This window comes from Littorina saxatilis, linkage group LG17 (genome assembly GCF_037325665.1).
Source record: "Littorina saxatilis isolate snail1 linkage group LG17, US_GU_Lsax_2.0, whole genome shotgun sequence".
Taxonomy (NCBI): Eukaryota; Metazoa; Mollusca; class Gastropoda; order Littorinimorpha; family Littorinidae; genus Littorina; species Littorina saxatilis.
The window spans coordinates 8992399-9007645 of NC_090261.1; the positions used below are offsets into that span (position 1 = coordinate 8992399).

General features: G+C 45.6%; 3 protein-coding genes across 3 annotated transcripts in view; 2 read left to right on the forward strand and 1 right to left on the reverse strand.

Annotated features, from left to right (window-relative positions):
* Nucleotides 1-15247, reverse strand: part of LOC138952337 (cilia- and flagella-associated protein 61-like) — a 203828-nt gene that overhangs the window by 160028 nt on the left and 28553 nt on the right. Inside the window, exon 24 of the mRNA XM_070323982.1 lies at nt 8381-8550. Coding sequence (XP_070180083.1) covers nt 8381-8550 — 170 coding nt within the window. The remainder of the gene's footprint in view (nt 1-8380; nt 8551-15247) is intronic.
* On the forward strand, nt 1000-3981 carry LOC138952338 (uncharacterized). The gene has a single exon (XM_070323983.1). It carries the CDS (start codon nt 1609-1611, stop codon nt 3979-3981), a length of 2373 nt encoding a protein of 790 aa, XP_070180084.1. The 5' UTR covers nt 1000-1608.
* Nucleotides 3983-7086, forward strand: LOC138952341 (uncharacterized). The gene has a single exon (XM_070323990.1). The coding sequence runs from the start codon at nt 3983-3985 to the stop codon at nt 5669-5671; it is 1689 nt and encodes a 562-aa protein (XP_070180091.1). The 3' UTR covers nt 5672-7086.

The window sequence follows — 15247 nt, forward strand, 5'->3', positions numbered from 1 at the left end:
GCCTTACGCGACTTGTTTTTGTTTATTTCGAATTTGGGTCCCAGGTAACATTATGAAGTTTTAATACGATCAATCGGACCTATTATCAAGTTAGTGTATCAACTTTTGAACGAACTACGCCCAGTAGTTTCCCAGCAATAAGCTGTTAAGTCGAGACACACACACACACACACACAATTAAAGTCTGCTGGACCCTTGTACTTGCGTACTCGTGGATAATGTCTCGACATGTATTTCTCTCTCTCTCGACTGTACACAGAGATAAGAACAGCCTCGCTTTCACCTAGATCCTGCCTAAAAACAATGTCTCGACATGTATTTCTCTCTCTCTCGACTGTACACAGAGATAAGAACAGCCTCGCTTTCACCTAGGTCCTGCCTAAAAACAATGTTCAGACCTCATGTTCAGACTCGGCGTAATGATTCCGAAAGGACTACTTTTTAGCGGTCAAGTTCAGTCGTCTGCATACTCGAAAGTGAAAAAAGATGAAACGTTTTGCTACAGTATCGGAGGATGAACTGTCGAAGAAGAAAAAGAATCTCGTGCCAACCACTACGCAGAAGACCATCCGAGTTGTCCAGAAGAAGTTCTGAAACACGTCACGTTCCAAATCAAAAGACGACATTCTATTCTCTTACGTCACTATTCTTGGTTTACGGTACCATTCGGCGGCTTTGCTACGAGTATACCATAGTCTTGGTTGGCCGAGACCTTGAGGTGGAATGCGAGTGATTAGGTTTGTTGATTTTGCTCGGAGAAGTGGTCCGTGTTCAAGCAAGTTTCTTTCTTCTTTGAAAACAAAAACCCTAAGACCAGTGAATGTCGAGATATATATATGTTAATTGGATCTGTGATCCAAACATGCCTTTTGGTCAATCTCGAGGGCAGTTTATTCCACTCGCCCTACGGGCTTGTGGAATAAACTTCCATCTCGATTGACCAAAAGCCATGTTTGGATCACAGATCCAATTAACGTATAGTGTCATGACAGTCTCACTCTTCCAAGTTATAAGAACATCATATTATTTGTTTCAAGAAGAATTTCAGAGAATCTTTCTGATGATTTTGTTTCAGACATATCGTGAGAGGATATGGTCGAAACCCTATCTTCTGCTATTACCAGTCGTATTTTGGAATTAACCTTTCTTTGTGATTTACAGCGAGTGGCTAGTTAGCTTTCTCTTCTTGGAAGCATCTTTCACTACTACGGCTATGTGGCGGGGCAGGACACATCTAGAGCACAGCGGCTTCCACGACTATCTCTAAACCCCCATTTTTCACGGGTTCATGCACAACCTGAGCAGATCTCTTCATCTCCTCAATATGCGATACGACAAATTTACAGTGCAGCTGTTTTTCGAAGACTTTCCTTGACTGAGACGATAAACCACGTCGTGAAGGTATGACTAAGAAACAGCCAGTTTCTTTCGTTATTTAAGTGTGATTAATACGTCCCCCTCAAAAACAGTTCCAATGTAGGAGACAAACAGAATGCTCCTCTTTTTTGTCTGAAATGTCTTCACTCGCAGGAAAGACGAGCTGGACTAGAAAGCAGACCCGACATGAACACTCGGGGCCTGCACTTCTCATGACACCCAACCTTCAGCATGGAACGGTCCACGGTGCAAGCGGTAGCTTTCCTTGCGGCGGAGTGTGTGTCGGGTCTCCTGTCTATAGCCTGCAACCTGCTCGTGCTGCTCGCCATCTACCGTGAGCGCTCCTTACAGACGGTGGCCAACTGTTTCATCGGAAGCCTGGCCTTGGCGGATTTTCTTGTGGGTTTGGTCATCCCACCTATCTACATACTCATCTACCTGGATATCCCGAACTCCTACTACGGCTGTGTGTCTATGAGCTGCATTGCTCTCGTCATGACTGACATCTCTCTCCTCAACATGAGCGCCATTGCTGTGGAGCGCTTCCTGGCCATCAGCAGACCCTACCTGTACATCAAGCATATCACCATGCGCAGCGCCATAACGTCGCTGCTTGTCATCTGTGCCGCTGCCATTCTTATCGGCTTCTTCCCATTGTTAATGTTACTTCTGCCGTCAAAACACGGCCACGTGGCAATTAATGCAACCTATTGTCCCATACAAGCCTTGCCGCAAAAATATCTAGTCTACATCAACTTCTTTAGTTTTTACCTGCCCTTGATGATCTTCAACTTTGTCGCATATACCTACATCCTGATGACGGTGAAAAAGCACATCAGAAACATACATCTGCGAAAGATGACTGCAAGCCGGGACACCTTCTTTCTGAGTGAGGACCAAGCTAACACAAAAAGAAAGGAGAAGAGGGGAGCGAAGCGCACGATACTCATCCTGATTGTGCTGATCGTTTGTGTGGTTCCCTTGAAATTGTCCGACTGTTTCATGTACTTTGGCCACATGGAGTTACCTTGTGACCTCTACCTGGCTTTTCTGGTTCTGAGCCACACCAAGTCGTTTATAAACCCTTACTTGTACGCCCTCACATCCTCCAAGTTTGCAAGGGAGGTGGCTCGCATCATGCCCTGCATCAAGGTCTCCTCGTCTCCAGAAATCAACTTCTTACGGAGACGTTTCAGTAGAAAGGGAAGAAAGGGAAGCTTGCAAGGGTACTGGCTATTTCCCTTCGAGTTAGATGATCTAATTTTTGAGGACGAGTCTACGCAAAGCCGCATTTACGGTGAAAGCAGCATGGCTGAATACAATGAAATGGGTAACAGCTTCGTCCCTGTCGGCAACTCGCCCTCTTGCACTTCGGACCTTGACATCGTTGAGTGGATGCAGTCAAGTATAGGGTCCTACCTGCATCATGACAGCAACAGTTTCACGTCTGTACGCACCTTTAACGCCTCTTCGTTCGCAGAACGGCGTCAGAGAACAAACGACTCCAGCATTTCATGTACGCAGGACACACCAGATAACAAGATTCGTGACTCTTCCCAGAGCATCACGGAACTTCTGACAGCCGAGCACAGTCATGACCTGGTCGCAGCTCAGTCGAGTAGAGGTGGTTCCATGGTAGACCCTTTAACACTGCAATCGCCACAACCGGACATGTTTCCGGATGAGGTGAATGGCAAAGCAAGCCTTCCTCACACTAAACCTATGAAGAGGAGTGAATCAGAACAGCAGTCGCATCATCAGTCACAGGTTTATAAGCCCACCCAAGTCAAACCACCACTAACCAGTGCTAGACCCACAGGAAATGTCCATGAGGATGGCACTAAACGCAAGTTCGGTACCTCTCATGAACACCTCACACACATAAAAATTACAGCATTAGCTCACCTTTTCCACAAAAAAAGCTTTGTGAAAAGAAGTGGCGACGATCTGGATCAAGACGCAAATATTCTCGGACATTCTCCCAAACCTCCTAGTGCATCCTCAGTGCAAAAGGGGCCATCTTTGCACTACGAATGTCCAGTAACATATGACTGCAGTGCATATGGATCGCACGTTCACTTCGATGCCGCAGTTACTGAACAACGTAAAAAATTGATTAGCGGTGTTTCTGAAGGTAAATCCAAAACCGGCGGAAGGTCAGCAGCTGAGGAGCGCAAAGAAGACTCAGGATCAAATGGCCTGATTGCAAACGTTCTGCCAAAGGACGCAAAAAAGGAGAAAAGCACGGGACAGAAGCCTAGTGTCGCATTCCATTCCGGCGTCTCACACTCGTTGAATTTCAGACAGGACGACTCGCGGGATAAGGGGACATTGCGGAGAACACCAGCCAGGGGTGCACACGGTTCGCTGGACTCGGAGAGAATAACATTCAGATCTCGCTCGGTCTCCATCTTGCAGACGATCATGACAGGTCTGAAGAAGCTGAGCATGGTAGGAAGAACCCAGCAGAGCATGGAGTGCAAGTCCCTGGGGTCAAGTCTGTCCACTGTAGCAGAGGAGTCAGCGCACACTAAACAGGCGCAACATAAACAATCCTGCGAAGAGTCAACAATATTCCAGATCGTTCACCGAGAAAGTCTTTAGAATGAAACATGAGGAACAGCAGAAGGAGAGCAGCAGTATCACCTCATCGGCCAGTCGACACTTTCGTGATCCCACGCAACCACACCCCCCAACAGAGAGCCAACAAAAATCCAGATCTTTCCTCGAGAAAGACGGTCGAAAGAACCCCGAGGAGCAACATAAAGAGAACTGCAGCGTCTCCCCATCGGCTAGACGACGCCACAGTAGTCTTGATCAGGAAAGTAGCATCCCTGATAGTGATTACTTATTACAACGACGGGATACCATCGAAGAGAGAGACTTACGGAAAACCACTTCCATCATAGAGATATTGGACCACGCCAGACATTCACTTCGGCGACAATCATCCAGCAGCCCGAATCCTCCCAAGCCAAGCTGTCAGTATTTTGCTGGGTTTGCCTCCTACTATTACCGGCATCATTCGCGGAAAAGCAAGTTGTCTTCCCCTGCCCATAAGTCAATGGTTACCAAAACGGTTTCTCCTGAGCCTGGTCACTTTGGGGAAAGCACAGCGAATAGTAAGACACCTTCAAAAGAGTCTGACCGTCAGTCCGTGACCAGTAAGACGCCTTCCCACGATAGTTGCTCAGTGACAAGTAGGATTTCTTCATTCAGCAGCAACGTTTCCTTTCATTTGCCAAATGTCCGGGCAGTTGCATTTGAGCCTTCTTTTGAAGGCCCGCAGACGTCCTTTACTTGTCCTTTACTTGTGCTCAGTCAGAGTGCCCCTCAAGCACAAAAGTATGATACACTTACCGAAAAAAATCTTCGTCAGGAGCAAACCCTTCAGCTGGAGAAGAACAAAAAGTCCACCATGAAGGGTCAACAAAATGAACGTATGAGACAATCCACTGGAGTCGATTTCACTGACAGTGACAAAAGCCATCTTTCAGAAATTCTGGAAAAATCTCAGAAGACCCCAGACCACCTGCCTGGCACAACTAAAACGTCTCCACAAAGTCAAAACCATGACTTATTGGTTGTTGAGAAGCCTGCACCGAGGCACGGATCTGACCGTGTTACCTCTGGGAGGTCTTCTCCGTCTTCCTCTCACCAAGGATGCCAGCCAACATCCATAAGAGCGCTCCTCAGTTGTGTCACATCTCCTTTCACCAAAGGTCGTAATTCGTCGACGGGCGGAAAGTACACTGGCGCAAATCACCCCTCGCGTTACCCAGATGCTAAAATGGCCGTTAAAAAACGCAGCTCTCGGTCAACGGGTGAAGTGGGGTCTCCCTCTCACCAAAGACATCCGCCTTTACCGGGTGGCAATACACTCACTGACTATCGACACCCGCCTTTGTCGGGTGGCAGTGGACCCACTGACTGTGAGCAAATGCATCCCAAGGCGACCTCTTCTACTTGTGTCGTTGAACATACGAGTTCTTCCAACTGGCAGTCAATAGAAGGAAGCCACTCAGTAGATCACGGACGTCAGTCATCGAAGAAAAAATGTAATATCCAAGAACACAATCCTTGTAAGGGATATTTGTCTTCCCAATCTCAACTAAATCAGCAAGAAAACGAAGGAACCATGTCGCAGAGCCCGCAGCACAATCTTCCAATGGGAAATGCGGCTAAAACGCAAGAACAGCGTTCCATCAAAGCAAAAAAGAAGGAACCCCCCTCCAACAGAAAACAGAAGCCATTATTCAATGGTGAAAAACAACTCCAGAAGACAAAACGCTAGGCACTGGAAGATGAGACAATATTATTTATGCCAGAATCAGTGTCTGCTGCAGGCTCTCAAACTTCAAGACAATCAAGTAAGACAGACTAAGACTACTTTTGATGACACTGACAGATTTTCCACAGTGTGGAAGTGAAACATGTGGCAATAGTAACGGATTTCCTGCGGGCCAGATAATGGGCTTGTGATTCGACATTTCATGGGCAACATTTTTATTTTTATCTTCCGTACCAGAAATGTCCAATTCAAGAGTAGAAGACCATGGAATGATGATAACCTAGATTATGTGCTTCCTCTCAAAGCTACATGTATCTGCAGATGCCTGAGACCAATGACAACATTTCTAAGACTTTGCGAAGTATTTTGACCAAAAACTTTGTGCTAAAGCTTCGTGCGGCCAGTTTCACGAAGTATACTTCGCGTAGTCGACTTCGCCCAGTTAGGGACAGGCTTTATGGTGAAATCAACTTGAAGGAAAAATACCAAAGACAATCAGCAGAAAACACATGGAGACCCCTGAAATGAGTGAATCCTAAAAATGTTCGAGAATAATGCCTGATAGAATCTGGGAATGATCATTGAGGAACACCAAGCTCATTTCTGGTCAAGAGAGGCCCGGTAACAAAATTGTATGATAATCTTCAGCAGAAAGCATCGATGAAAGCTTTTTCCTTCACTGTATCGTCAGGACTGGGGCTTTTTTTCTGACACGATCACTCATTTTCTGTCTTGCATATATATATGTAACATGTAAACTTACTTTTCCTTCTTCGGTTGTTCAGTGAACCTGGTGCAGTAAGTGTTAAAAGTTACTGCCGTTTTAAATGCCAGGGAATACGTGTCTTTGGCCTTTGAACATACCAAAACAAACTTCAAAAGCCTTCTGTCAGTTTAACCTTCCAGGACGACCAAGAATCTCACAAAAGTGCCTGTATCTCTGAAATGATTGAGAGATTTTTAATGAGACTTGATCTTATCCTAAAATACTGTAGGACCTTTCCACAGACCTCTTTTTGAAGGATTATCTCTGTGATCAAATTTCATATTTTGAACAACACAGTCTGGACGGTGTGGGTCATGGACACCCCATATGGAATTTAAGAAAGAATTTTACAGTGTTAATCCTTATTTGGACGGTGTGTGTCATGTACAACCCATACTCTGCAAAGAGGCAGTAAAAAGTTTATAATTATTTGGATGGCATGCGTTGTATGCGATCAACCCATACTTTTTAGTTGAATCCTTCTTCATAAAGTACAATGTATGGGTCGTACACAACCCACATCATTCGGACTGTGTAGTCCAAAGTGTGATCCGGTGAAGGTTAATTGTGTTTGCACTGTTTGTGAAGTTTAATGCTTGCTGATTTTAGGGAGATTGATTGATTGATTGATTAAACTTTATTACAGAAGGATGGAGATTTTAGGCGTTGCCTAGTCTTACAATCTGTCCTTGCAAACTAACATGAATACAAAACAGACATGAAAACATTATAAGAGCAAAAGAGGTTGACGGCAAAAATAATCGTACATATGATAATAAATGGTATTTAAAGGCAAAGAAAAAGTTGATACTACAATAACAGCAATAGAAATATGAAAATAGAAACGATAATAACAATACTGACTGTAAAAAATTAAAAAAAAAAGCGGAGGAAAGCTAGTTCATAAAAAATCATAAGACACAAGCTTTCCCTTGGAAGAATGTATTTATTGGCAGCGAGATATAGGGGAGGGGGGGGAGTCAGAAGAAAAGGGAGAGGGGACGAGAGAGAGAGTGGTTGTGTGTAAAAGGGGCAAGAAGGGGCTACGGACAGTGTGAAGTTACAACATACCTTTATTTATTGATTAGCCATTTCTGCTTAAAGATGACAGGATCTCAGAATTAGTATTATGATGTGCAGATGTATATTGTTTTGCATGCAGGAGACAGACAGACTGACTGACAGATCGACAGAGATATTCAGTTTTGTTTGTTTGCATGTGTTTCTCTCATCACTAGTATGCACAAATGAAAATAGCATTGAATCCTAACCCATCAAGCAACAGACTACTGCCTGTCATTTATCTGTATGTTTTCTACTTGAAGCATAATTCAAACAAAACCCCTTCACGTGTAGCCTGCCAATTGCGGGGAGCGATGGGTGTGACCGTCTATTACCGTCCATGTCAATAGTCATTGACTCATTATCTCAGCAGATTATTTCCAAAACAAATGAATATATGTTAACATCCATTTGTGTGACAAACAGATCTACTTTTCAAATTACCGGTACAGATCGTTTTGCACCTGAGAGACACAGCTTGAACTGTTTGTAGATAAAACTGAACACACAGGATGTGTCCACCCCACACGTGGTGTTTGTAGCTGGAACACACTGTGGAAAATTTCAAGATGGAGTTCCGCTCAAGTTGATTGACAGCAATTAATTAATCACTCAAGTGAATTCTTCAGTCACATGGTGCTTTGGGTCAATATATCATACAAACAATAATCAACTGCACAAACTACTTTACCACAGCTTACTGTGCTTGCTGTTCAATACTTTTTTCTCTCTTCCATTCATTATAAGTTTCACCTGAAGACAACATATCACAAAATTTTAAAAGGTGTGTCATCAAACAACAACAGAAGCTATTTTGCCCACGCACGCGCACACACACACACACACACACACACGCAGAAGCGCACAAACACACACACACTTACCGCAATTCCAACTTCTTTGGAGTTGAAACAGGCATGGGTCCACTGGTCGGCATGGTAACGCCGTTTGAACTTGGTCAGCGGGCCTGCTCCGCGGATAGTGACGTCATTGGTGTGGAATGACGCATCAATGACAAGCTTGCCGTCATACACCAGGTATGAATCATTGATGGCTGAAATACACATATTGCTTAGTCATCAATCACAGCAGAAACTAAGACTGACAAATGAAGGTGTAGATACATGTATCAGGGCCTTTACAGTTCGAACATGGGGTTGTTTATTTTTTATCATAAAACAGTTCACTTATATCGTCGGTGACCTTCTCTTTGCCACAAGCAGCTGTGACATAGTCATTGTATGTCTCTGCCACAAGCAATTTGCTGTCAATAATTGCAATTAGCCCAAATTACAGGGATAATTTTTTTCCATTTTCATGTTCATTTTCATTACTTTATTGTTCCATCGCTGGGAAGTTGGGGTCGCTTCCTCCCAGTGGATAGCTGTTCAGACGTTCAAACAGAGAACAAGATGGTAAAGCAGAAATTAAATCAAAAATTTTAATAATAAATTTTCATTTGATTAATATACTTACCCAACTCACATATAGCAATCAACCCTAGTTCAGTGCTGGTAACGCTGTACGCATCCCCTTGGTAACAAGGGAGACAACTCTAAAAAAGAGTGACCAATACCCATACTGGTATCAAGGCCAGACCAATACTGAGTCTGTCTTCCGTATGCGTGCGCATATACCGCCATTTGTAGTCATTCTAACCGAAGCCCAACTCACTTCTTTTTTAGAAATATATACCCCCAACAGCGGGGAGGCAGGAGGGAATAAACGATGTGAGTTGGGTAAGTATATTTATCAAATGAAAATGTATTACTAAAATGTTTGATTAAATTACATATCTTACCCAACTCACATATAGCAGATTGCTACTATAGGTGGCGGGTACTCACCATATCAAGAATGAAGGACCTGTCCTGCCGCTACCAAAGCTGGCAACGCAGAACTACCATCCTGTCGAGTTCCAGCAACATCTCTCAGATAGAAGTTGATGAACACATCTTCAGAGCGCCAGTAAGCCGACTCAAGGACCTCTGAGAGGCGCCCCGAACGGAGAACTGCTAACGACGAAGCCCAGGCTCTAGCCTCATGAGCCCTGGCCGCAGTAAGAGGCAAGATTGCTCTATTATCGCCTGACTGGCTTTCCCACCAGATGTAGGCCTGCCTAATCGTTGTGGAAACCCACTTGGCCAAAGTGACTCTCGAAATGTATTTCCCCCGAACCGTGTTGAGGGAGATAAAAAGCAGTTTCTGTGTTTCAGAGCGAATATGCAAAGTCCGAGACAGGTAGCTGCTGAGGGCTCTAACGGGGTAGTTAAATACATCAGGGTCCCCAGGAGCAAGAACATTGCTCAAGGGGGAAATGCGAATAAGAGGGGATGTTTGACCAGGTTTCTGGTTCTTAGCAAGAAAGTCAGGTCTAAACTTAAAGGCATATGTACGCGCTCCCGTGTTTACAAAGTGTAGTTTGCCCATAATCGATGTCAAACGCACCATAAGACCATATAATGACGATATGTCACCATGCGCGGACCATAATACATGCATTACAGCTTGTTCTAGCCTCTGAAAAAGTGAGGATGTCAACAAAGCCGCGGTGTTAGCTCCCTTGCATCAACGTTACATGTGTTGCCAAATCTATAAATAGGACGATCCAGATCAAAATGAAAATTAACATATCTCAACATTGAAGGGGTCCTAGACCACAATATTTTGCAGGGAACTTAATTTAGCATGTCTCCAGCTGTTGGTAAAGCAATTAGCGTGTATAGTCATCGAGTACATATGCCTTTAAGAGAAATAGAGCCATCCTTTTCCAACGAAATATCCCTCGAAAGTCCAGATAACGCATGAACTTCGCTACCCCGCCTAGAGGTAGCGAGTAAAACCAAGAAAAGAGTTTTTCTCGTCACATTAGTCAAACTGGCTGCATGGAGAGGCTCAAACTCATCAGAAGCAAGAAACCGCAAAACCAAAAACGGGTCCCAAGCAGGGAGCTGTGCCTTGGAACGAGCTGTGTCAAGAGAAGCGCCCTTGATGACACTAGCAATAACCCCACTGAGGTTAATCTTGTGACCTAGCTGCCTGAGAGTAGAAGAGATCGAAGATCTCCTAACTCGCAGAGAAGAGGGAGAAGCTCCTTGATCTGCTAGCCAGGACAAGTGGTTGGCCACCTGCATAGACCTAGGAGAGAGAGAATCAACGCCGTTCTCCACACACCATTTCGACCAAGCCGCCCAGTGTGAAGAATACACCGAGTTGGTCGAATCCCAATGAGCATGTTGCACCAAATTCAGAGTTGAAGCTGAGGCCCCTGCACGGAGAAGAGAGACTCTGACAGAATCCACCCGTGAAGCTGTAGAGCTTGTGAATTTTCGTGCGGTATGCCTGACCGAGGCTGTAACAGATCGCCCTTTCTTACTCCGAGTGGAATTGGAGGACGAACCTCAAGACGGAGTAGATCAGGATACCAGTGCTGACTGGGCCAAAGAGGAGCAACCAGAACCAGCGCAAGTCTGGATGAGAATCTTGTCGCGAACAAGTCGATGACCGGCTTGTTCACTTGCGCCCAGAGACGATGTAGGGCCTGGAGGGACAGAATCCACTCCGAGTGTATGACCTTGTCCCCCCTGCTCAGGGCATCCGCCAAGACATTGAGACTGCCCTTGAGATAAGTCGCTGACAGAAGGATGTGATGAGCGTTGCACCAAATCAGTAAGCGACAAGCGCTGTCTGAGCGCCATTGACACCGAGTCCCGCCCTGGTGGTTTATGTAGGCCGCTACAGTCATGTTGTCTGTATGTAACCTGACATGGCTGTCTGACAGAAGAGGCAGAAACGCCTGAAGACCCAGAGCCACAGCCTCTAACTCCAGTGCATTTATGTGCCAACAGACCTGATTGGCGTCCCAAACACCTGACGCCATCTGCTCTGCCAGGTGTGCTCCCCAACCTGTCTGGGAGGCGTCCGTGAACAGATCGTTCTCCGGGGAAGGGGGAGCAATGGGAACTCCCATCTGACCTAGCAGCGAGGACAACTCCCGAGCCGTGGATAGATTCTTTCCGTAGAGAAAGCGAATCAAAGCCTGCAACTTGTCCACCCTTCTCTGAGAAGGGCGGACTGACCAATCCAAGGTGTTTGAACTCCATCCCTAGATAGGTGAAATGTTGGGACGGTTCCAACTCCGACTTCACCAGATTCACTGTGAAGCCGAGTTGCCATGCCTGACTGAGAACCCTCTGCGTGTGTGTTCTGCAAAGGTCCTGATCCTGATGTAAAATCAGCCAGTCGTCCAGATATGCCCTCAACTGCACACCTTCCTGTCTCACCAGGGCACAGAGCTGACGATTGACCATGGTGAATATCCAAGGGGAGAGAGAGAGACCGAAAGGAAGAGCTCGGAATTGGAAAATTTTCTCTCCCCAGCGGAAGCGCAGCCATTTCCTGTCCGCCGAGTGCATGAGCACATGGAAATAGGCGTTCGTCAAGTCGACAGAAGTCGCCCAGTCTCCTGGCCGGAGAGCCTCTCTCACCGAGGGAGGAGTCTCCATTGTGAATTTCACAACTCGAAGATATCTGTTCAGAGTTGACAGATCGAGAACCGGTCTCCATGCTCCTGAAGCTTTGGGGACAACAAAAAGTCTGCCATAGAAACCCAGAGACCCCTGATCGTGAATCTCCTCGATCGCTTCTTTCAAAAGGAGGGAAGTCACTTCTCCCTGCACAGCTGACTTGGCCTCCAGGTCTCTTGGAAACTTGAAAGGCGGAGGTATCCTGGTCAGAGGAGCCTTTCCCTCTGCCCAGAGAAGACGGAATCCCGAACGCACTATCCCTAAAATCCACTCGCTGGCCACCATGCGTGACCAGGAAGCGAGAGCCCTGGAGGGGCCGCCCGCCACCACGAAGGTGGGGGCTACCGGGATCAGCGGTTCGGGAAGGCATCATTGGGGGTGGGGCTTACGGCCCGACCCCCTAGAACCACCAAAAGAGCCCCTCTTCTGATAAGGGGCACCTCGCCCCCTACCTCGAGAAGAAGTGTTCTGTGCCTTGCCCCCACCAGAGGAAGAAGGCTGTGCCTTGCTCTGAACCTGAGGCTTGCTTTGCGCTTTCTGGAAACCTTGATACGCAATCCAAGCAATGGCCAAATCTCTTGCATCTTGAGTCTCTTTTTGCAGAGCATCGAGAGATGTACGACCCAAGAGGGAGCCCTCCGTGAAAGGTGAGGCCCTCAGATTATCAATCGTGCCTTTGTCTCTGATCCTAGACCCAGCTAGGAAAGCCGATCTGCGAGAATGTACTGCGTGAGTATACAGTCTGGCCGAAAGATGCATCTGCACTTGCGAAACCCTGGCTAAAGTAGCGAGGAGGCATCAAACCGAAATTCGAAAGGATCAAGCGAAGTTGCAATCGACCTTGACAAAGATCTCTGGAGAGACTCCGACACGGAAGCCAACTCCAACAGAGACCTTCCAGTTTCCTCCAATGCCAAAAGGGAAGCTTCAGTATAGGGGACAGACCTGTCCCTACTATACCCATCTTCCCTCAGAGTGGCTAGTTCCAGTGTAACCGGAGGAGCTGACCTAGGTAGAGCGAATGCCTCAATCAGATTGACAGGCTGAGTACCCAGTTTGAAATTCCGAAAGCCAACCGAACAAGAAGGAGCTTGTTGATCAGTTTCAGCAAGCCAAGGCTTAGCCGACTCAGGTGCCTCACTGTTTTGTGACAACAAAGGAACAGTAGAGCTCTGAGTATTCGACTGAGGATGAAATTTCGTCAGAATTTTTGACATCTCGAAGGCCACAGACGATGATTCTCGGAACCGGAAAGAACATTTAGTCTCCTTGGAACTCCGGAAATCACCAAGAGCCGAAGCCCAGCCCAGAGATCAGAACTTTTGCCCCTACGACTCACGTCAGGGGTTACTTTCTCCTGAAGACGCGCTACGCTTTGGCCGGAGAACCCGGTTACTTGCGTAGCTGACATACCTTTAGATTGAGCTGGAACGCCGGAAGACGGACCACTCAAGGAAAGGAAGTGACGGTCATCATCATCCTGTGAAGCATGAACATCCGCGTGCGTGACCGTAGCGGAAGGGGAAGGGCGAACCTTGGCTAGAGAAGAAACATCAGTCACCCCGGAAGGAAGGGCTCGAAGCTCAGCTCTCGTGGACGAAATCTCCGCAGCCAAAAAAGAAACCTGCGAACTGAGCGAAAGTAGCAAAGCAGCTACGTCCGCAGAAGCCAAACCAGAACCCACAGAAGAGGAAGTCCCTTTAACGGGCTTATCTTCAAGAATGACCTTGTCCGAGGACCTAACATGTAAAATGGAGGTAGACGGCAAATCGACCAATACATCAATACATTTCTTGGAGATCGGTTCTAAAACAGAAACAACAGTCTAGCTGGCCGGTTTGTTTAGATTTCCTAGGCGTTTTCTTGGAAGGAGAGGACTCAGCAGCCACCTGTTTAGTGGTATGCCTCTTCCTGGTATTATCAGCCATGACAAAAAGACTCAAGAACAATTTTACAAGTCCAAATTGTGGCCAAAAACGCCGCCAAAAACATGAAAAGACAAGGAAAGATCTCACCTCAACATAGTAGCGAAGTCAAAACGAAGAGTAGAAAACCAAGAGGAATGTAACAAAGTCAAAAGACTAAGTGACAACGGCTGCAAAACAGCCAGAGTGTACGAAATAGCGACCAACTTGACTGAGCGCTGAGGTAGGAATGACTACAAATGGCGGCATATGCACACGCATACGGAAGACAGACTCAGTATTGGTCTGGCCTTGATACCAGTATGGGTATTGGTCACTCTTTTTTAGAGTTGTCTCCCTTGTTACCAAGGGGACGCGTACAGCGTTACCAGCACTGAACTAGGGTTAATTGCTATATATGTGAGTTGGGTAAGATATGTAATTTAATGTGTAAATTCTCATCTACTTACTAGCTTCTTCTTTGCTTTGTTTGCAGTGAGAGGTGCTGCATCTTTATCATTTTTGGTGAACAGAGAAAAGTAATGAAACAAAAACCAACAGCTCTAAAAAATCAAAACAATGGGAAAGGACAAAAACGGACACACGTATTAATAAAAATAACGTGAAAAAACAACCCCATCCCAAAATGAAAATAAAGATAAAAGGAATGCCTTAATAAATTAATAAATGAACAACTCCAAAAGGCTCTTTGCGATTTAGGTAAATATTAATACAAGCAGACGCAAAAGAATCATATTGTGTTTCTAAGCAAAGAGGTTCCCATGTAATGCAATCGGAAAAATGTAGGTCTGTTCTGTCACGAGAAGGTTATTATGTTTGCTCAGTACACATGAACATTCTGTTCCGTTGTGCCGCATATCTTGATGACACAATCAATAAATGATTGATTTTTGCTCCACCTTTGCTTCCATCAAACAACGAAGAATAAATGAACGGAATATTGCTCCACATACATTGATGCATCCTATTCTTTTGTATTTCCAGCCAAGTCACATATGAAAACAGAGCAAAGCTTAGTGCATACAAACCTTTTTTGTCAATTTGCGCTTGAAATGAGGATATTAATGATAAATTCTTTGTGTTTTGGGGATAAAGTGTTAGCATAATTAAAGGGGCACTCCAAAGATTTGAAAATATATATGCTGACAACAAATACAGCACACTTTTCCATATGCAACCAAGCTTTTCTGTTGGGGGGGGGGGGGGGGGGGGGGGTTCCTCCTTCTTAAACAAACACTGTATTGTATTTATTGTATTTGTAATACTCATTTAAACAAAGAAAAATCTAACTCCTTTTAAA

What these genes read in the sequence shown, in the direction of transcription:
- LOC138952338 (XM_070323983.1), top strand. Translation starts at nt 1,609, where the DNA reads ATGGAACGGTCCACGGTGCAAGCGGTAGCTTTCCTTGCGGCGGAGTGT.
- LOC138952341 (XM_070323990.1), top strand. Translation starts at nt 3,983, where the DNA reads ATGAAACATGAGGAACAGCAGAAGGAGAGCAGCAGTATCACCTCATCG.